This window comes from Liolophura sinensis, chromosome 11 (genome assembly GCF_032854445.1).
Source record: "Liolophura sinensis isolate JHLJ2023 chromosome 11, CUHK_Ljap_v2, whole genome shotgun sequence".
Lineage (NCBI taxonomy): Eukaryota > Metazoa > Mollusca > Polyplacophora > Chitonida > Chitonidae > Liolophura > Liolophura sinensis.
The window spans coordinates 15387631-15411552 of NC_088305.1; the positions used below are offsets into that span (position 1 = coordinate 15387631).

The 23922-nt window shown below is 40.4% G+C and overlaps 1 protein-coding gene across 2 annotated transcripts in view; it reads right to left on the reverse strand.

The window, feature by feature from the left end:
* Positions 1–86: 86 nt before the first annotated feature.
* LOC135477640 (polycomb group protein Psc-like) overlaps positions 87–23922 on the reverse strand; it is a 34159-nt gene continuing 10323 nt past the window's right edge. For both annotated transcript variants that reach the window (XM_064757811.1, XM_064757812.1), the window contains exons 2-10: positions 12800–12912; positions 10344–10440; positions 8977–9032; positions 6619–6666; positions 4929–5034; positions 4577–4616; positions 4171–4269; positions 3352–3432; positions 87–2609 (exon numbers count right to left, since the gene is read on the reverse strand). In XM_064757811.1, the coding sequence (XP_064613881.1) occupies positions 1719–2609; positions 3352–3432; positions 4171–4269; positions 4577–4616; positions 4929–5034; positions 6619–6666; positions 8977–9032; positions 10344–10440; positions 12800–12912 (1531 nt within the window). In that variant the 3' untranslated portion in view covers positions 87–1718. The remainder of the gene's footprint in view (positions 2610–3351; positions 3433–4170; positions 4270–4576; positions 4617–4928; positions 5035–6618; positions 6667–8976; positions 9033–10343; positions 10441–12799; positions 12913–23922) is intronic.

The window sequence follows — 23922 nt, forward strand, 5'->3', positions numbered from 1 at the left end:
CATATATTTGGTATGTGGATAAGCTAGCCATTTGTCGGCATCAATATCCACGTTCAGTAAGGAATAGCGCAGACAAATTTAGGATGGCTCACGAAATGTTTATTCTCTAGCACAGTTGATATTTACAGCTACTGCAAGCAAATAAGTCAAGCAAATTAATGATACGTACACATCATTTAACAGCACTGAAACAAAATGAAGCCTATACAAGATTGTTGTACGAAGAAATACAGCGTAAAGCAGGTGCAATTTGTAATGATTCGTCATGCGCGCAACTGGGTATAGTGTCATGCGCACAACTGGGTATAGCACCAGATGCTGTTTCAGTATCAAGAAACTATATTTTATCATGACCGCACATGACCACCAATGAAATCTAATAGCTTTGTTGGTCTGAGAAGAGCTATTCTGGAGAAAACGAACCCATCCCATCAAAAATGTACCAAACCCTGATCTGAATGACATCACCATGCATGGCCACGTCAGCTTCCGATGTCGCCCAACAAAACAGCAAACGTATAACACAGGTATGTATGTTATGTTGGTATCGCCGGTATGGTTTGCTGATATAATATATATACACTCACAGTGATTAGCGGTTAACATTGTTCTGAGGTATTTCTCATGTCACAGGATGCAAAATAAACGTTATTTACTGGGCAAGATAGGCTCTTTCAACAAACAAAAAATTTATTTATGGAGAAATATTCTAATATATTTCGTGGTATGCACTGGGTATGAGCGGTTAATAGTGATACAGGCTTGATACCTGGCCAACTAAACACGAAACAAAAAGCAATACTGAGACTAAACTGTGTGCGTCATGATAAAAAAAGTGTAACGAAAATGTAAAATAAAACTTGTTGCGTTAGAAGAAATAAAGCAACAGCTTAAATGCAATTCAACTAGTCGCCTTTCTCATAAATGCTGAAGTAATATGCTATGCTTTTAGGTCACACAGTTGACAGCTTTTCCCTAGTAATACGTGGAGTCACAAACACTTCATTTGTTTATACCAGATATCAAACTCAGCCGTATAAAATTCAGATGTAATTTCGAATTCGCAGAAAAGAAAATATGACAAAGGCTATTCCACATAATTCGACAAATCGCTTATGAAATACAGACTTTCTAGACTTGTCCATTTCGACGACTCGAAGCGACAAATCGCAACGTGTTAACGCCCCTGACGCTTTGTACAAATTTGGATTCGTTTCAGAAGCTGTACAAACATTCCGGCACAACTTTCACTTGATTTTGTAAGAAATAAATAATCATTCAAGGCACAAGAACCAAACTTCTTCCTGTTACAGTCTGATAAAACAGGTCGTGCCGTATCTAATTTTGTGATCACCTTATTAAATGCAAAACAGAGATTGCCTCATTTTCCCCCACTATGAAACTGCTGCAAACGTTGGTTGTATGTGGATGGCAGTAAATTTATCGAGTCATCCTAAATGCCACTAGTCATGACATCCTTTCGAACATCGAGTTTTTCAAAATATCATGGTAGCAATGAAACACTACAACGACGGATGAGCCGATGTGTTGGGAGTTCAACTCCGATCAAAGAACAAACAAGGCTTCTTCGCAAAGCCAAATATTTCTCGTTTACATGTTTGGGAACGACAGGCAGGCTGACGAGAATAAAAGATGCCCCGCCCCACATGTCATTCAGAGCGCACGCGACGAGCACGTGCAACTTTCTGATTGGCCCCTTATCCCGTACCGCCATTGTTGATTCGTTGCGTATTCCCATTGGCCTGAAGAGCTAGTTCACCCCTGGCTTTACACTTCGCCACGCTATCGTCTAAGCTCCGCTTCGTCTTTTTATCTTTTTTAACTTGTGAAGGTGCCACAGTTTTGGGGCTAGGCTTGTCTTTCACATTTGAAGATTTGTTAATCACTAGTCCATTAGAAGCTGCTTTGTCAGCTTTGTCTTTAGAGTTCGACTCTGACTTCGGAGGAACACTGTCATCGTTACCAGAGACCTCTCGGCCATTGACGGATTTCTGAGCACCGCTGATCTCAGACGCCTGTTGTTTGTCCGCGGTGTTGTTCGATTTATCGCTGGACACGACAGAATTGTCTTTCATTCCATTTCCCGTACCGTTTGTCACTGGGTCTTTGGTGTTGACTGGCGGATTGGACTCGGGAGCACTTTTATCATTGCCTTTGCCTGCCCGCTCCTTCTCCACCGTCTGTTCCTCTTTCACGCGTACCGTATTAGAAGTGCCAGGGTTAGCGCCATCGGCTTTCTCCTCATTATCGGCCTTCTTTTTAATAACTGGATTATTCTCTGTCACCTCTTTGGCAAGGTCGTCCTTTTCTATCGGCTTCTTTTGCTTCTCCTCTGTGTCTTTCTGCTCATGGGGTCGTGTTTCGGTAACGTCTTTAACCTTTTGTTTCTCTTCACTGCTCCTCACGCCCGGCTTTTCTCCCCTCGCAGGTTGAATCTTCGCTGCCGAACCCTCGACTACGTCAGGTCCCCGACCCCTCTCTCGCACTAACGGCTGGGTCCCATCCGACAAATCGCGTTCCGTACACTCAAGCCGCACTCTCTTCACCCCATTCTCGTACACGCAGTAGTAAAGCTTCAAGGGTCCACGCTAAAATCAGAAAAAAAGAGACAATTTAAGGGTTGGCAGTCTCACTATAACTAGTTTTAGCATTACTTTTCACTGTGTCCATTGAGAAAGGCAATACCACGAGCACCAATCACTAAGACATTCATGCATAGAATTATTCTTTATACCACCAGCAGAGAAAATCTTGTTATGGTGAGAAGAACGTTGATGATGGTATATTATAATGTAACTTTCTTTATCTTCCTGGTGTTAGGAACGCTCCACTTTTTATGCGCAGTGACCTCAATCTCTTCACATAGTACTTGGCGAAAACCACATTTTTGTTTTAATTTAGCTGGATTCGGCCACGAAATTAGTCAATGATCAGTTCATTCCAGAAGAGGACGATTGAGGCTATGTTTCCCTTAATTTCGAAACCTATTTCATACCAATTTAAAATTTATTTTATTTTTATTTTTTTTTAAATACCAAAGATCAGCGTATTAGCGGATATGCCATTACTCTATCTTAATACTATATATACCGTACTGACACAACGGACTAAGTTCGGGTCTGTAAGTTTTCATGTTTCGACAGAAAAAATTATTAAGAAAATCCTTAAAACGATGCCGTAACTACGGTATTCATGTTACAATATCCCCATACAAAAATATTTCTTCAAACGTTCTGATCAAATTAAAAAGAAATAAAAGGCATGCAGATCTCTGCTTTACCACTGCGGTAATTTCTGATTCTAAAAAAAATGGAAATGCATATTACTTACTCGTCTCCACGTGTATATGTAAGCTATATCCATTAAGGTGAGATCGTCTTTTAGCGCCTCGTCGCTGTGGAAAATGTCAATCTGCACAAACAGGAAATAAACATCGATGAATAAACGCTATACATTCATTTATGTTGCCCGATTGTTGCTTGCAAAGAACATACTGCAAACATTCCCTCGTGAAAAAGTCTTAGTATTGACCACAGCTTATTTGTGCACAATCCAAAATTTACTGAAATTCCTTTCTTCCTTAATTATAATAAGGAATAATATCGATCGTCACTGCTCCGATGACGTCAGCACGACCATGGCGGAAATAACAATACCTAACTGAGCACATCATGCGTTCATGTGACAATGTAGACAATTTTTCAAAGGTTTTACTTTTTCGCAAAGTGGGTCGGGTCATAAAAAGACTTCAAAAATTATACTTTTGGCTGCATCGCTTGTTGCTCAGCGGTGAGAGGTTAGAGTAAGGAAATATGGCTGGCTAGCTGGCTGGCTGGCTGGCTCGGTGTCAGTATAATGTGACTGGGTGGGGTGTCATGTATGGTGTCCTCGGCATGATACTTCAGTGTTGGCAGCACTTTTGTCGACATAGACTCGCCCTACCACACGAATACACAGTATATGTACACCCACCTAATGCCTCGATCGTCGTTATGCAACTGAAAAACTTAACTATGACGTAAAACCGAAAGCATACATAAATTTACTTTTTCTTCCGGATATTGTTATTCTGAAAACCAAATACTCTACCACAAATATAACAATTACGAATAAGATCATGTAGCCATTAGGGCTTCAGGGCACACATACCTTATATAATGGTGACAAATCGTACTTCAGTCTGACAAACTTTTTAATGTGTGATACTGTGACGGCTGCCGGGCACTGGAGATAACGGATGTCCACTCTCTGGGAAAACGAGAAACAGTTGTTTACAGAAAGAAAGACTAATTTTTACATATAAAGACTATCATTCCAAAGTTATTTTTATAATTTTTCAGGCTGTGCAATGATACTGCAAGAGAATATTTGACAAATCTGTTTTGGCGTGAGATCAAAGTAAAAAAATTGTAAACACTGAAAGCAGACAGATTTTTCCCCCCTTTAGTCATTTTATTTATTCATTTCTTATGTTTTCAGATCATGAAACCCATTTATCAATAATGAAAACCATTTATCAATAATGAAAATCATTTTTTATTAATGAAAAACATACCGGGTTGGAATCCGCTTTTTCTGGTATTTTATCGACGCCACTGAAATAAAGAAATGATAATCAAAATTATTCTTTAGGTCATTTTCGAACCAATTCTTTCAATTACGTTAGTTTTAGTTTTTTTTATTTCGAAATTGGTATTCCTTCATTAGTTAATGAATAACACTAATATACTTACACTCACTGTAGTTAATTACAGCATAACACCATTATGCTTACACTTACTGTAGTTAATTACAGCATAACACCATTATGCTTACATTTACCCTGTAGTTAATTACAGCATAACACCAATATGCTTACAATTACCCTGTAGTTAATTACTGCATAACACCATTATGCTTACACCTACCCTGTACTTAACTCCAAACTGACACTAATTCGCTCATCTTCTGTGTAAATCACGCGGTCCTTTGCCTCATTACCTACGGCCTCTCCCGACAAGCGGATTCTCTTTACTACAACGAATAAAATAGATAAAATTAATCAATATATAAAATACATAATAAATAACCAATAAATACACGACTGGTTAGTTCAGTTTGTGCAATTGCGGTAGACAAAATTAGTATACCTGCACTTTGCCTCGCTACCATGAGAGGGAGGAAGGATTTGAACTCCTGGTCTTATTGGTCAACGGTGTGGTACGACTTTGCACTTTTTTCCTGTATACAGCTCTGTGAGGAAATTGTCATGACTGCCAGTTGTGGTACACGACGCCATCCATGATGGAATTTACAGTTACAAAAGAAAGGCATATAAACATCATTGTTCACCGCCATACACAAGAATTTGAGACTGATACTAAGGGAGTTTTACATCTTACATCTCGATACAGAGATAAACACCACTGAGTGAATGGCGGTTGTAGGGATATCACTGATCCCGAGACGAAAGGAATACCGCCTAGAAGAATCATTTTTAGCCTTTAACGAAACAGTGCCGAATGAAAATTCTCTCCATCTGACAGAAAATGTAATCTGATCACCAGACAGGAAATAATAAGCCAATTCACGGCCAATTAAGAACGACGGCAACGCCTAGTCATTCTTCACGTCCGCCACATCGGCTTTATAACAAGCCCTGCCCTAATTGTTCTACTCCAATAACCTTGGTCCAAATATACAGCCGTAAAATTAAGACATCATGTGTATAAAAAAAAGCGGATATAAAAAATACAGGATGAGTTATGTTCAAATAAAAAGTGGAGAGCACTATACCTGACAGGTGTATCCAAACGCCCATCACACCCCACCCCCCCAGCCGTCCCCAATTAACGTGGTTGCCAGTATAATAGTGCATCGGGCGTTTGACGAGTGTCCGCAATGACAGCTCACAAATGCTGAGACTTACATGTTTTCTGTCGCTACGGGATATGACCAGCAGTTTATTATGGACATTCAACCAACGCTGAACAGGTAATGGTCAGTTTTTCGAACACCAACATAATAATCTCACGTAGAAAAATTGCCGTAAATGTCAGATTTTTGGTGAAATTCTGCGGTGCTTCCAGAAATATGTGTCCTTTTGTGCATGCATCAGTCTGAACCGTCGTTGTGTTTATGTAGCGTGCATCACGAAAATGGCTTAATCTCAGACTTAATCTTTGACACGTGGTATTATTCGTGGACTTATATTTGCAAATAAATGTCAATTTTTAATTTGTCACGAAAGTATAACAAAATTATAAATGTTAAATACCTTAGGGAAGTCACAACTTTAGCGCAGAAAAAAATTCAATCGAACCCTTTATTTCAACGCTTAAAAATGCAGTACGCAGATTGTATTTATATATTCATTTGATTGGTGTTTTGCGTCGTACTCAAGAATATTTCGCTTATACGATGGCGGCCAGCATTATGGTGGGAGGAAACCCGACAGAGCTCGGGGGGAAAGTCACGACCATCCGTAGGTTGCTGACAGACCTTCCCATGTACGGCTTGAGAGGAAGCCAGCATGAGCTGGACTTCAACTCACAGCGACCGCGCATTGGTGAGAGGCCAAGGAGGCCCCCACTTGCAGTACACAAGATAAGCACATACCATCATCTGGGTGTTTCACGTAATACTCTCTCCTTCTCTTCATTTCGTCTGAAAAATCAAAAATAGTATGAATTGTAATGGCCGAGATATGCACAAAGCTCATCGCTTTACTTTGAAAGTTGCATTTCTTGTCGGATGCCTTTGACTACTAAACTAAGTAAATGTGACAAAGCGTTTGTCAGTGTTATACATTTATATTTTATGGATACATCCTGGTTTACATATAACTAAAGGGAGCCAGAACTTGATAAATATACTGAAATTAAGATATGGTCGTAAATAGACCAGACATTTCCGAGTCAAGGCAAAAGAAAATTAATAATCTTTCTGCAGATAAAAGACACAAATCAAAACGCCAAATAAAAAAGCAATTAAAATTTCAACACCATTAAAAAACAGATGTCAAACTTAGCCTGCATAGAATATAAACAGATGTTTACAAAAGTGAATATGTGAAAAGCGGAAATAGGATATTTCTGAATACGAAAACGAAAGATAATCACTCATGTAAACCGTCCATGAGTTTTCGCAGCTCCAATATAGGGTCGAGTTAAAACAAAAAATTGCGAACACACACTATTGCATTCCTGTTCATCTCTATCATCAACTGATATCTATCATTTAATCTGTCCGTGACTGAGCGGAAACATAACTGGGTCCATAAGCACGTGACTCTCCGCTGTTGAAATCGCCTCTGAGGTATGTATCCATCCAGGAATTCCCTATGAATAACTGTTACATACGTGAAGTACAACGGTATTTTTGACAGACATCTCTCTTACACACAGCCAAGGTGGCCTCCTCTTTACGCGAATCGTCTTTATGCTGGCCTGTAAGCCCTACTAACGTAGTATGACTTCCCTAACGGACACTGTCGCCATGTTCCTGCCGGACTTGGCGGGTCGATAGACATACTGTATACACGGCCGTCAGTGTAGATCTCGCGATGTGCCGGTGAGCATTTGCTTCAGCCGCCTGTCGGGGACGCGAGGTCAAATGTCTCTAACCGCGAGGCAACAGACGTGCTTGTCCCCGCGGGAACCCCGCGCGGTCAGTCCGGCTGGCCATCCATCATTCGGCGTCAGACAAGATGAGGTGCCTTTAGGGGCACATGCAGGTCTTCACTAACCATACTATATCCATGTACATACGCTGTATCTACATCAACGCTTTCCCTTGTGGCTGAGAACAAACCTCCTGCTTCTTGACCTTTTACTGCATGTGTGCCCGCGTGAATCCGGTGTTTGACGCGAGATGGTAGGGAAACACACGTCAGTGAATGGCTGAATGTAGACTCCCGACGTACAAAGTAACTCAGACAAGATGAAATCTACTATTCATTATGTATATACATATGAATAATCAGGGAGTGGCTTCACACAAAGTTATGAATGCTCATGAAATTTGACGGAAAAGAGAGAGAGAGAACACAGGAGGGTAGTTTGGGCAATGACATGTGAATTGTGTGACTGAACGAGGAATAATGCAATATCTTCTAATGCCATGCTGAGTCAGAATTGAACTCCTGATCATCACTAAGACTTTACATTCATGCATCACTGCTTGACGTGCTCCTCTTGATAACACAACGGCCTGTCAATATGCATTCCATGTCTTACTTACCGAAATGACTCACTTATCCCCAGAACGCCACAATACAATTTTAGTCCAAACTTTCTCAATCATATCGTATATCATTTCAGCATCCAATGCGAGCCACAGGGCGCAAATGGCTGGGGCATTCATACAAAGGTGCCATTGTTTCGCTGTACCCCTTGGGGACTACAATATTCAGTTACACAGGGTCAATGATAACGGCTTGGCCTAAGTCATGCTCAAGGTCTGCTATCTGTTTGTAAGCTTTATCACTGGAGATAAAATTCACTTAAATATGTACAGGCCAAAAGTATACTATGGGAAACACTCAGCCAAAAATCTAAGAAGTTTGCATCTTGATGTTATCTATACTGCTCTCTGTATGCAATTATATTTTCAATTATAGTTCCTTTTGGGATTATAAACATTCACATAAATTAGACCTTCAAATTATACTCCAGGGGTTTTTATTTTCAACAGCCATTCTGATCAAATTGACGAGGTACTGCATAAAGTAAACGAATACTATTCTGCAGAAGTATATAAAAATGACTTTCAAGTATACAATTTTGGAAAAATGTACTTCAGACTGTAACCATCTGAGCATTTCAGTTAAGGGTTTATCTACACTGAGGAGACCAGCACGACGGTCACCGGCGCTGCAGGAAGTCGGCAGGCCAATGAAGCCTAGTAAAAAAAAACCCCATCCAATGAAAATAAATCTCCCCTTCTGACACACGTCAGACAGAAAGCTTTACTCACTTTTATACAGCCCAGGCACCAATTTGTAAACGAGATCTTGTAAGGTCTTGTCCGCCCTGAAACACATGGAAGAAAGCAGACGACATTTAGCGGAGTGACAGGCAGCCAGCCAGCCGTAATACAAACGTAGGCGCTGAATAGAGACAGCGGTAGCCTCTCGTCCTCGCTCAGGGATCCTATTGGCTACAGGTGATTTATGCGGAAATCCCCTTTCACTCCGAGCAGCTCTCCCGTGGAGTAACAACACAAGGGCCTCTTGAAGGACAACAATGCAACCAGAGGTCACTGGGTGTAGCACAAATCCTAATGTTAAGGTAAACATCCCTGACAGACTGTGCGAACCGACGCTTTTTTCTTCGCTTCGTGTTTTGTAGAATGACCAGTTCTACAAGGGGCTCTTATACAGGCGTCACAAACAACTGGCGCTAAATTCTCGAAATGCTAAGTTACACATCGTTGATGGATGGAAAGGAGATGTTGTCCTGTCTGCCCTGTCTGGCCATTGTGGCCCAGTGGGCTTAACTTCCCCAGATTGGGCATAACAAAGCCAGACCGATGAATGTCACACCGTCTGGCTAACTTTTCAGCTTCCGGCATTGGTCAGAAGGTACAAAAAACACCACTGTTCTGCTCGATGCAACAGCACTGTGAGAAAAAGCCTGGTCAAAAGCTACAGAATTCCACGCGGAAGTCTTTTTTCAAACGCTCGACACACTCCTAAACTGTAGTTCTTCGCGACCAAATGCTGATTCGTGACGACTGGAGATGTGGAACTACAATACCGCCCGTTCCACACACACACTCACACACACACACACACACACACACTCATACACACACACACACACACACACACACTCACACACACACACTCACACACACACACACACACACACACGGGAATACATTGCAACATAAGTTAGTAGTAATTGGAAGGTCGTGGGTTCCCCCCCCCCTCCAACCCCCACCATAATGTTCGCCGCCGTCGTCGTGTAAGTGAAATATTCTTCAGTACGGCGTAAAACACAAAATCAAACAAATACTAGTAATTGGATCAAAACTTTCCCGCAAAAAATGAATTATCTTAATTTCCCCTTTAGTAATGATAAGAAATATATACCGCTAATCTTATTACAAATTTCAAAAATCACTTGTATATACATTAAACTTTAACAAGTAAAAGACATTAAATTTAAAGTTTACAATGTATGTATATTTGCATATCATATAGATATACTGAATCCGTTTATTTTACCAGATACAATTAATGCGACTAAATTTATTCATACTAAAAACATATGTTATCTTCAGAGTAAATAAATTTAGTAAAAAATAACACAACAGAGTTAAAAGCCCAGCAGACTTACCGTATGTTTGTGACGGGTCGCGTTTTATGGATCATGACATCACAGATCGGACAAAATTTACTTGTCTCCAGGTAACGCAAGATACACGTCCGGCAAACTAGTAAAATAAATGTGATAACAAAAACAACCCCGTTAATGAAAAGTTAATTGTTAGGCCAAATAATTTTAATAAATAATGATTTTTTCACTATGTATATATAATATTTATTTTAATAGAAATGTTTTATGCATTTTCTAATCAGCTTTATTTATAAATTATTACATAAAAATAAAAATCTAAAAAAAATAATTAAAATATATATAAATATCATGAGCGTGATTTAAATAACGTACGTAGGTATACTTTAAGTGGTCCTTTGAAAAATATCCTACATATATATATGCAATATTATTCCGACTGCCAAAGGAGATATCTGTTTTTTTTTTTAAGTGATCTAATTAATTAGAAAATTATTGGTAATGGCATGCTGATATTTAGAGGACCCGGAAATATTCAGAGCGATGAGGACACAATTCTCACATTTTTTGGGGCGGGGGATTTATCTCAAACTGAGATAAATCCACCCTTTGTTGCTGGATCAATTTATACCTAATGATGCATCTAGTGATCACCAGCGTTGATTGTACACAGTGCTAATGCCGAAGAGCCCAACAAGAATTAAACAGTTAAGCAACGTTTAACATGGGTGTCCTCTCACGGCACTTCAACGCCAAGCCGACCAGAGGGCTGCATGCTCATTGGCTCAAACCGCGACACGCTGATGAATATTCACGCCGTGAACAGGGTCATGGTTATCCGCGAAGACCGATATCATTGCGCCGAAGAGAATAAATTTCCCTCTCTGTTTCGTCAAACGGAAACAACTGAGTGAGATACGCTAGATGAAAAGTAAAGCTCCCAGCGCCTCGCATAGCTAGCGTGGATTCTGCGGTATTTCGGGAGCTAACCCATCTGTTCTATCCTCCCCTTCACTGCTTATTCTTCGGCACTGTTTTCTTTGCGAGGGCAGCCGCGGCACAGCCTTTGTATTAAATATCCTTACGCCCTAACCACGCGGCCACCTGGACCATAAGTTAGTTCAGTTAAAAGAACACCATTTTAAAATTTTCTGGGCCGGCCGACGGATCAGGAATAGGTGTCTCGCTTTACAAAACTTTGTGTAAACGATTCACATTCGGATTTATTTCTGTGCCAGATCACGAGTCACGCGTACAGCGCTGTCTGAGCCTTAAGCACATCGACGTGTCAGAAAACTGGCTCGCAGGATACTCATATTTTATCAGCAAATCCTTGTCTTCTGTTACCTCTTGTTCTTGGTTCTTTTTCCACTAATAGTTAGACAGACTTGCTTTGTGAATGAGCAGGACTGTCTCAACACTACAGGAGTTACACAGATGGGGACTTCGATATGTAGGACTCAACGCGACCTACTCACATCATCACCACGTGACTGACAATTACAATGCCTTTAAAATTGCGGAAACAAAACGACATTTAAATATGTAAGCGTCTAACTTCATGCACACTTTATGACTGTTATGTAACATATGAGCAAAATCTAACTATTCCGAAATTGTACATAAAAGAAAAAAAGACGCTGCTGATATGGAGAGAGACAATCTAAGTAAATATAAGAATTAGGAACATCAGACATTCTATAACCGTGTATTTATATGAATAAAGACGCCATGAAAATACAATATTTATAACTGTATACCTTACTGAGATCACTAAAGATATTTTAAAACCTATCCCTTCGTGTGCACTAGAGGTTATACAATTCTACATTATGTTCCCACGATATTGTAAACGATGCATATTTTACAAGTGTGAAATAAGAAATGTAAAACAGTCCTACATCGACTGAACGCTGGCGTCAATTTCTAGCAAAACGCTTGACAATATATGCATTATTACTGCGGTGTTTACTGGTGTATGGTGTGAATATACGTTCTACACTTCCCTTAGGAATAGATTTAAATTTTCATTTTGTCTTTGTGGTGGGAAATTAAACAACTCAGCACTTACATGAATGTAACAATATATACGCCAAGAAAAATCTCACATATGCACAGAGACAATCTATTCGTGTGTACGCCTATATGTGTATAGATTCTGTTCCCACCTGTATTAAGACAATCTATAATTCTGTATTCACCTGTATACAGACAAACAATAATTCTGCACTCACACGTATACAGACGAACTACAATTCTGTACGCACACGTATACAGACGAACTATAATTCTGCACTCGCATATATAAAGACAATCTACAATCCTGTGCTCACATGTATACAGACGAACTATAATTCTGCACTCGCATGTATAAAGACAATCTACAACCCTGTGCTCACATGTATAAAGACAATCTACAATCCTGTGCTCACATGAATGTAGACAAATTAAAATTCTGCACTCACATGTATATAGAGAATATACAATTCTGTACTCACATGAATGCAGACATTCTATAATTGTGGTAGCGTCCACATAATAGCCGCCACAGAGTACACACTTTAGATGTGGGTTTAAATCCGTTATTTTCAACCGCGTCGTCCGATACATCCTGCAAAGAGAAAAGGGGAACTTTCAAAGTGAAATTGTAACAAACTGGCGCAAATTTACGACAACACTGATTCAGCAAAAAAACGACGGAAAACTCTCACATAATGGCATGCTTATTGACAATATATGCTTATTACAATTTCGAACCAAATGTCTATGGATTTAGTGATACGACCCAATTTTATACGTGTATTTGTTTGATTGGTGTTTAACGCCGGGCTCAAAAATTTGTTACTCATGTGATCGTGGTCTGGTTTATGGATAGAGGAAACGAGTGCATTCAGAGTAAAGCATCGATCTTCGCCAAAGTACCTGACAAATTTTTTTACTTAAAGCCCCAGCCTAAACAGCGAGAGCAGGATTCGAACACACGACCTGTCTCCTCATGAATTTGCCAAGGGTGGCGGCGAGCAAGCGCGTTAACCATTTGAGCGAGCGCTTTGACCAACTGAGCCGGCGAGGCACCGGCGATCGCAGTAGGACTGAACGCTGTGTACATCATTATAAAAACCGATAAAAATAAGCGTGATATGCGGAAGATCAGAGGCACATCTCGCACCGTACCAACAGATTGATTGTCCCAATACAGTAGGTAAACCCCTTTCAAAGCCCCCGGCCTCAGGCCCATAACTCGGGTAGGCTTGAAAATTTATGAGAAGAAACATGACTAGTATAAGCAGAGTCGGCAGACAGTCCATTTTCCTGCGCATGATCAAATCTACAGCACACTGCGTGCTGTAACATCTAATGTCCCCTTTGTATCCTGAATGTATCCACAATGTATCCTCCACTGATGCATTAGTGGTCCATATTAGGAGAATTCCACAGCTTGAATTAAATTCAATCTTGTCGTGATAAAACACTGAGATAGTAACCTGAGTATTTTCAGTTGGTGTCGTGCGCGTGTGTGTATATATATATATATATACACACACACAAAATATACACAAAACAGATTACTTCTGGGCCATCAGCTGATACACTCTTATATTTGTAATGTGTTGACAAATTGTGTACAATCAACGTACAAGTCGTGTGTAATCGATTCACAACTTACCTGTGAACAGTTTACGGTATTATGAAATGTTTTAACTTTCTCTACCTTGAACAAAAAGCACACGTACATGTACACGTTGATAAGGGAATATGCTTTAAGGGCGAGGACGTGCGCCTACATGATAAACTGAGCTGTCTATATTATCCCACCCCATATCTGACAGAACGTGAACAAACAAAGTTTTACTTTCGCTGTTGTGTAATGTAATATACAACTAGGCTGCGATGAGTGAGAAATAATTATGTTAAGTCTCACCAAAACAAAACCACGTCGCGTCCTGTGCTCACACAAAGTGATACAACTTTGTGACATTGTGATTGCGCGGTGTATAACAAGGCCGCGGTGTACAACAAGCACATGGTTTATAACAAGCACATGGTGTATATAACAAGCTCGCGGCGTGTAACAAGCACATGGTGTATAACAAGCACATGGTTTATAACAAGCCTGCGGTGTATAAAAAACTAACGGTGTATAACAAACCCGTGGTGTATAACAAGCACGTGGTGTATAACAAGCACATGGTGTATAACAAGCTCATGGTGTATAATAAGCTCATGGTGTATAACAAGCACACGGTTTATAACAAGCCTGCGGTGTATAAAAAACTAGCGGTGTATAACAAACCCGCGGTGTATAACAAACCCGCGCTGTATAACAAGCACGTGGTGTATAAGAAGCACGTGGTGTATAAGAAGCTTATGGTGTACAACAAGCTCATGGCGTATAACAAGCCCGCGGTGTATAACAAGCTCATGGTGTATAACAAACTCATGGCGTATAACAAGCTCATGGCGTATAACAAGCTCATGGCGTATAGCAAGCTCATGGCATATAACAAGCTCATGGCGTATAACAAGCACATGGTATATAGCCAGCTCATGGCGTATAACAAGCTCCTGGCGTATAACAAGCTCATGGCGTAGAACAAGCACGTGGTGTACAACAAGTTCATGGCGTATAACAAGCTCATGGCGTAGAACAAGCTCATGGCGTATAACAAGCGGTGTATAACAAGCTCATGGTGTATAACAAACTCATGGCGTATAACAAGCTCATGGCGTATAACAAGCTCATGGCGTATAACAAGCACATGGTATATAGCAAGCTCATGGCGTATAACAAGCTCCTGGCGTATAACAAGCTCATGGCGTATAACAAGCACGTGGCGTATAACAAGCTCATGGCGTATAACAAGCTCATGGCGTATAACAAGCTCATGGCGTATAACAAGCACATGGTATATAACAAGCACATGCTGTGTACCAGAATACCAAGCCCTTGGTGTCGTATAACGTCAGATAATAAGTTAGCGATCGCTTGTTAACAGAATGGGGAATTCATACACTCACAACATTTCCACGTGGCCATCAGCGCAAATAACACGTCTGGGCACATAATCAAGGGCGAAGAGCTGTCTACGTACGCAACGATCAGAAATACGAGGTAATGTTTCAGTCTTCGATGAAACACGCCGCAATACACGAATTGTCTAGAGTCCAGATATCTCATGCATTAAGTGTTGTTTTCTTTCTTTCTTGGCTAAAATGAATGACTATCAGTACTTCCACTGTATGATAACATAACGAAAAAGTATTTTTAGAATTAAACTTTGCATATATTCAAATTGATATGAAACAAAGATCCAATCAAGACAAAAGGGTATTAAGATTGGTTGGTTTCCGTAGGCAATATATTACACCACAATGTAGGTTAATAATCGAAGCATGTTACCCTAGCGCTGATCACTTGTTGCAATTCTACGCATTAATTTAAGTCTAGTTTTCAGCTCAAATCGCAACTCTGTATATGTGCAGGATAGACGAACATATAAACCTTACTTGTCACTAGTAAGTAAGTACTCATGCACCAGTCGATGATCACAGCACTATATTAATCAATCAGCAACAGTCAATCGATATAATATCATGAAATAAAGCCGTAGACGATCAATTGCGCCCAGTAGGATTAAATGGTACAGATCTGACATCTCATCAAGGGCAGTCTTATTATACCAGAGCAGACATTGGCTAGACAAGCCGCTTGCCATCAACGTCTAGACAAATCCATGCCTATAGTCTGGGAGATGTTCCACACAATACCCATCCAATTAGAAATCAATCGATATGTGTTTCTGTGATACAAGCGAGCAAAAATTTATAAAGCAACATTATTTCAAAGAAGAGAGTAAACGCTTGAAATTATACGCCCAACATGTGGATAGAATGTTACTGTATGATAAGTTCAGCATTAAATTAAATACGGATATACGTATGCTTATACGCCGATGATTTCGAGAGAGTCACCATGACAGACGAAGATGTATACAAATCGTCGTCATGGCAAATGTATATATATACGAATCGTCGCCATGACAAATGTATATGTATACAAATCGTCGCCATGACAAATGTATATGTATACAAATCGTCGTCATGGCAAATGTATATGTATACAAATCGTCTTCATGGCAAATGTATATGTATACAAATCGTCGTCATGGCAAACGTATATGTATACAAATCGTCATGACAAATGTATATGTATACAAATCGTCGCCATGACAAATGTATATGTATACAAATCGTCGTCATGACAAATGTATATGTATACAAATCGTCGTCGTGAGATGTGAATACAAATCGTCGTCATGACAGATACCAGCATATGACTCGTCGCCATGAAAACGCACTAAGAAATTTACAAATGTCACTGATACCAGACGAACAACAAAACTCATACAGCAAATTATAATATTTGTTTTCAGTTTCTAAATAATACATCTTCTAAACTTTTGGTAATACACATCGACAGAAATATCATACTTCCGTCGATGTTTACACGCGCTTATGCCCTGGTATGAAAGATGATGGACAAAACGGAACACACAAACCTCCTTCATACATTAGCTCACAGATTTCCTTATTGTAACAAATACGAAAGTATGACAAAATCCCCCTAACACAGGGTCCTCCGCGGTCCTTTGAACGAATGATATGTAAATAGAAATCATTCCCTCTCCATTTGGTACAGGAAATATTTTCACTCTATACACTGAACATGTAAACAGAAAATTCCTCACACGCTACACGGTCAAAATCATCAAAATCCAATAATCTAGTCCCTAAATAATGGTCAAAAGACTCGCAGATGTCCCCAACAAGACACAAGATTCCATTACGGACTCATACATTCCCTCAGGCTTGCTAAAATGTATGTGATTAATTTCTGAGACAAAAAATTATGTGTAAATTATCAACACAATCAATGGTATAATCCCCCAACAGTCACATAAGTGTGAACAATCACTGGGATAATCCTTTAACGGTCGTGTGCATGAGAACAATCAACACAATCACCGGGATAATCTTCCCACAGCCACATACGCGTGAACAATCACTGGGATAGTTCTCTAGCAGTCGTGTGCGTGAGAACAATCAACACAATTACGGGGATAATCCTCTACCGTTCGTGTGCAAGAGAGCAATCCACACAATCACTGTGATAATCACGAATCCTCTACCGGTCGTGTGCATGAGAACAATCAACACACTCACTGGAATAATCCTCTACCGGTCGTGTGCATGAGAACAATCAACACAATCACTGGGATAATCCTCTACCGGTCGTGTGCATGAGAACAATCAACACAATCACTGGGATAATCCTCTACCGGTCGTGTGCATGAGAACAATCCACACAATCACTGGGATAATTCTCTACCGGTCGTGTGCATGAGAACAATCAACACAATCACTGGGATAATCCTCTACCGGTCGTGTGCATGAGAACAATCAACACAATCACTGGGATAATCCTCAAAAAGCCTATGAAATTAGTCCCTATCGTAGGCCCCAAATAAGGAACACAATAGTCATCAAAAAACACAATAAAGTTCATTTCACTTCCATGAGACATTTTGTGGGTTTGCTTGTTTGTTTACCACTTGTACTCAATGCAGCTGTCATGTTTCTAACTGCACGTGGTGCACAAGAACGAGGCTCCCCATATCACGTGCTCTGGCCGCCATTATTATCTGGTAAAGAGGCCTCTTCATTAGCCGTCTCACAACTCTCTTCCGCGTATCGCTCAGCCACCGGCTGTTAATTAAAAACTAACAAGGGCTGGGTGCCGGTCGGCCCAGCGAGGGGACCACTCGTCCTCCACTGAATATGCAAGGACGTGTTGATTCCTTTGTGAGGAGGGAATCCGTAATCTATGACTTTAGGCGTATCCACGACTACCCCCACCAAGAATCGAGACAAAGGGAAGAAGGGAGATGGCGATATAAATGCGGTTCACATTTAACTTTTTTTAGATGCATTTAGAAGTTGGGAAAACACAGTAATACTAATAGTTGACTGGGATTCACATGTATACACTCACAGAATTGGGTGGGGGGGGGGGGGGGGGGGGGGGTACGCACTGCTGCTTTGGGAAACAACAGTCACTGACATACAAACAAGTAATTGAGCGAAATAGCACAAAAAAGTGTCTAAACATCATCGGGTTTTGAACCAATGTCAGAGGAAATCACTACCTGTCAAGAGACGCATCAGGTGAACGCTGCAATTTGCTGAGGTCACGATGGTGGTTGTGATAAACTAAGCGGATGACAGACTAATTACGCAACTTGACATGTCTACATCAACAAGCTCTGGTGTGATCATAAACATGCCATGTATCATACAATACAAGGCCTCGTTTTCCTTCGGGCTAGGATACAACACAACACGTTTACATGCTTACGCAGAGAAGTTAAAGTAAGACTTTCATACATGCTGAACAATCGTGAGAATACATCCTGACCTGTGGAGGTCAAATCCACCCTTTACATCATCCTCATTACGGTTTTATTCTTATACATCAAACAAGGACCCAGAATACATACTGAAATCCTGCTCACCTTCGATCAGTATTATTGTTCCTCATACTTCCGATACACATATAGCTGTACGCCAAGTCAAGCCATTGTTATGCATGCTTTTGGAGATGTTGATCGTTTCCAACTGAAGGTATATATGTACTATAATATTTACTTCATCTGAATCGTAACTTATACGGTGCAAAGCCAACCTTTTCAAATCTAACCTTGTTACTGGTTCGATGTCCGCCCACAGAGGAGCCTTGTGGCCGTTGGCTGAGTAATTTAGTCCTAAATTATTACAAAGATTTTATTACAAAGAAGTAGCGCAGAGCAATTACTCAACAACCTCTCACCAATGCGATAGCTGTGAGTTCAAGTCCAGTTCATGCTGGTTTCCTCTCTGGTCTTACGTATACGTGGGAAAGTGCGCCAACAACCTGCCGATTGTCGTGGGTTTTTCCCCCGGATTTTTCTCCCACCATAAACATAATGTGATGGTGAACAATTTCACAGAGCTGTGTGAAGAGGACTAGTATAGCAGCACTTATTAGGAATATATGTATGTAATTGATGTCGGATGCTTACTTACATTCCAAGAACACTGAACGCTCCATAGAGTTAATTGTGTCAATTCAATTATATCAGAAAAAAAGTAAAAAATGTTTTCATGTATTCGATTGTATTTCGTTATTTACGCCGTACTCAAGAATATTTCACCTATAAGCCGGCCGTCAACATTACGCTGGGAGGAAACCGGATAGAGCCGGAAAGGAAATCAGAATGAGATGGACTTGAAAGCACAGCGACCGCGTTGGTGGGAGGTTCCTGGGTCACGGCGTGCTAACGCTAACCACATAGGCTCCGGAGCCCCCAACCACCCCCCAAAAAAATAACATATTGAATTCTGTGATAACGATGAAGTATTTTTAAACGACTGATGTACCTTATCTACGTAGCCCCTACAAAGCCTAAAATCTAGATTGGGATATATACATGCATGCTTGTTATCATCATGCGCCCATGTGCACCACGACTTATACATGCAATTTAACACGAAGTGTCCGAACCGCATGTCACTTTATTTATAATTGTCGCGAACAGATTCTTACAGAGCCCAAGGACACCTAATTAAACGCCATAATCCTGACCTTTCACCAGCTGTAATAAGCTCTGGCAATGAATGGGCGAAAATAGGGCTTCGGTTTGCTGGAGACACTTTGTGATGTCATGTATATATTTACTGGCTATTTCCTTTTCACTTACGTAAGGACTGCTCCAAATGTCTACTGTATAAGAAAGCCAACGAACAAAGGACAGACCAGTTGGTCTTGGTCAATACTATCTATGGTATTCAGTCTCACCGTACACACGTAGCCCTTTGTCCTTCCAAGAAAGCCCTCAGTGAGTACTTGGTAGATTACCCGCTGGGCTACTAATCGGTGCTAACTGGGCAAATGATCGATATTTGAGTGGTCATTTGGCGTGACACGCGCTTGGCCGATTAACGTCAGTCCTGAATCACGCGGTACGATCTATATACCTGGACAAAAGGCCAGTGACGTAACAACAAAGCTTTTCGTTCCTCTTAAATTTCCCGTCAAAGCGACATCCCATTTCCATACGGGTTAGCCACATTATGCCAGGTTAAGCGTAACTTCAGCTACAAGGCGCTGGTTGCCATCGCGAATGCCTTTTTCGCAATTTTTACATGAGCAGTTGCCCCAATATAGGATGAATGATTATGGCTTAACGCCATTTCGGCAATATTTCAGGCATATTGTGGAGAGTTGCCCGTAATGGGAGCCCATGATAAAGTATACACATTTAAGGATGACTTGAATGATACAGGCCACTTACCTGACCTATATTTAACTGTCAAAAAAAACCCAGAAAATCCCCCAAAACAAAACACAAGAATAAGTACATGAGGTACTAAACGTTTCTGTTGTTACGGTATAAAGCCTCTATAGGATTAATTCAATCTGAGGTCCACAAAAGATCCAAAAACTAATTTCCTCTGAATTGAAATACGAATTAACAATTAATAAGGAATTAATACTGAATGAAAACAAAAGAGCACATTTTGAAGGGGGGCCAAGCGCGAAAGTGTATCGTTAGTTTGTCATAAAATGACGTAAAGAAATATCCAGACGAACCTATCACGAAATTTTTGCTAACAATTGTCATTTCAAACAGACGTTACCGAAGTTACCCCTCTTATTGGAACGCTGAAGCTAAATATTTTAGACCCTTTCAGCTTTTCGAAAAAGCAGCAGAGGGTTACATGTTACGTTCATGTAAATTTATTTCTTTGATTCATTAATAACGTCATACTCACTAATTTTTCACTCAGACGAAGGCGGTCAGTTTAATTAATGTAAAAGCCGTTGGAGAGTGAGAATACTGCTAAAATTAGGATCAGGAAAGTTCAATTTATAGATGAGCTCGGCAGGACTATCTTTAGGTTGACAACAGCACGTCGTATACATTTAATAGCCACTATCTGACGACTGCCTCGTCCGGGAGGGTAGGGAAGAGCTCATTAACCAGAGCATGCCCGGTTATACGGGAGGGCTGTCAATATCAGCCGATTACTGGACTGGCTTTATAGCGCGTTATCTTCAGTACAATACAAAAAGACACATAGTGGCAAAGGGTCTGGTATAATTTTCCTTGCAGACTAATATCATAATAAATATGCACGAAGTATTAATTGTTATTGTGTGATACCGTTAGCCTGCAACCGAATGGACAGCAGTCACATGTACCGCTTACTAATAATCACGAATCAATACACCGAGAGCATCAGCACTTGTTACAGCCAGTACCGTTAGATCGAGCTTAAGCGCCGTTATGTAACGCTGGATCGATTGGTCAGGTTATTCTGTTATATAGGAGGGCGTGACATTAATATTACGTCGATATTGTAGCACCTATAGGTTGTATACGCCTATTCCTTCCGATTCACATTGTGACACGGATTCTCCTTACGTCACCTCATGTTACACGAAACAATTTCTGTGCTCCTTTGTCAAAACTCGCCTCATTTCAAGAGGGGAAGTAATTTGATCAGTGAGACATCTGTATGTTCGTATCTTCAAAACTTTCTCTTGTATTTTCTTTCTGATCATAGCATCTTTCTATAACAGATTTAATTAGTACACCTAACAAAAATATGCTATATAAATCATAATTAAAGAACAACGGTAAACATATAACAAAAAGCCATTTCCACTCAAAATTATGCGAATTAACTGAACCACACAATGTTGTCAGACGAGACGTCAGTATGCAACACCTTTAAGGGCATAATATCCGAGATAAAACGTAAGAGGTTTGTGTTATTCCCAGACATTCATGTTTTACACACAGTATTATTAGCTTTTTATTCTGACTTCTGTTTACTGAGCTCTTTTCTGATAGAGTTTAAAATGCTAGTATACAAAACAGTTTTTTTCTTCGATCACTGTTAAGGGTGCTTTCCAGAGGGGATAAATAATACGGTTATAATAATGAAAAAACTGCCAAGTGAAAGGAAACCAAAACCGTGCCAAGCGATAGCAAACCAAAAACCGAGCCAAGCGAAAGGAAACCAAAAACCGTGCCGAGTGGAAGGCACTTTAAGGAATTACAGTCCTTTATAGATAAGAATAATAAATTAAATAGGCCCCTACATTAGATCACTTTGTGATGGAATTCCCACACGAAATTTTTTGGTCAATGGTACACAAATAATAATTTTGTCAAACCCTCATACCTCTATATACTAAGTTTGGATTAAATGTAAATGAAACGAAATGTTTTGGGCTTCTCTAAATCGAGTGTTCAGTGTACGAATAGACAATGTTATATTGCAGACATGTAGACGTATACTGTAAACATTTATGAACAGACAATGTTACACTGTGTGTAAGGTCAATACTATTCGTAACAATCATGGCGTCTGAGGTCATAGCGACCAGCTGCATCTCAAACACTGTCCCTAAGGGCACCGTCTTCAATGCCCCCGCCCATACTAAAAACGCCAGCGGTAGAGGCAGGTCTTAGCCAAGCTGACAGTGATAGATTGACCCTCCAGTTGTCGAGCTTTCCTCTGAGTGGCTCGATTGTGGGTCAGTCTACGTATGTGCATCTGTATATGTTACACCATCAGCAGTTGGTACGGCATCCGGGCGCTGGCTCCTAAACGCAAATGATAAGCTTTTAATCCATGGTTCTAAACAGTATTTCCACGACTTAATTATCCTTGCACGCCTAAGTTTTCACCATGGGCATGTAACCCGAATTCGATGGGCCCCCTCGTGGTCAATAACGACTGGTCTGCCGACTCCGCTACCGGTCAAAAGGCGTTTCTACTAACCGAGAGCATTCCGTCACCGTCGATTGTAACAGGTCTTCAATATCATGTTTCATTTATTTATTTATTTGGTTCTTTACGCTGTACTCAATAACATTTCACTTATGCGAAGGTGGCCAGCATTATGTGCGGCCGGCACAGCAAGGGAAAAAAGGTGGGGGGGAGGCAAGCCACGACCACCCGCAGGTTGCTGCAAGACCTAATAAAAGGTTTCAAAAACAAAGAATGAACTAATCGCGTCATCTATAGCGAACCTAGGAGAAAGCCATTTTCCTTGTCAATCCGAAAATGGGTCAGTTGTTCAATATTTCTACCATTACGCATTGGATTGTTGTAATGTTGAATTGCATTGAGTCGCCTATTGTGATATTCAAAAGTCGATCTGGCTAGAAGAAAACTCCATGCAAGATGACAATGTCAGTTACAGTGCACCACAGATCACGCCATCCTTCCGAATGGTCTATTTGTAAAACAACTACTAACAAATGTTAAACACCGGCATCCTGATTTTGTAATCAAATATACGCTGTCTACCGTCGACATGAATGTGCGATTATCGCTTTTCCATCTGTAATATATAGCAAACATATAGACTGTCCATTCACATCACAACTCAAAAGCGACAACGTATCAATAAATTCCGTCTGAAACGACACATGATTCCCACTTCGCTCCAATTCTTTGCGTTAAGGAAACCGCAGCTGAGTCATAGAAAATGCTGGGAAACTTG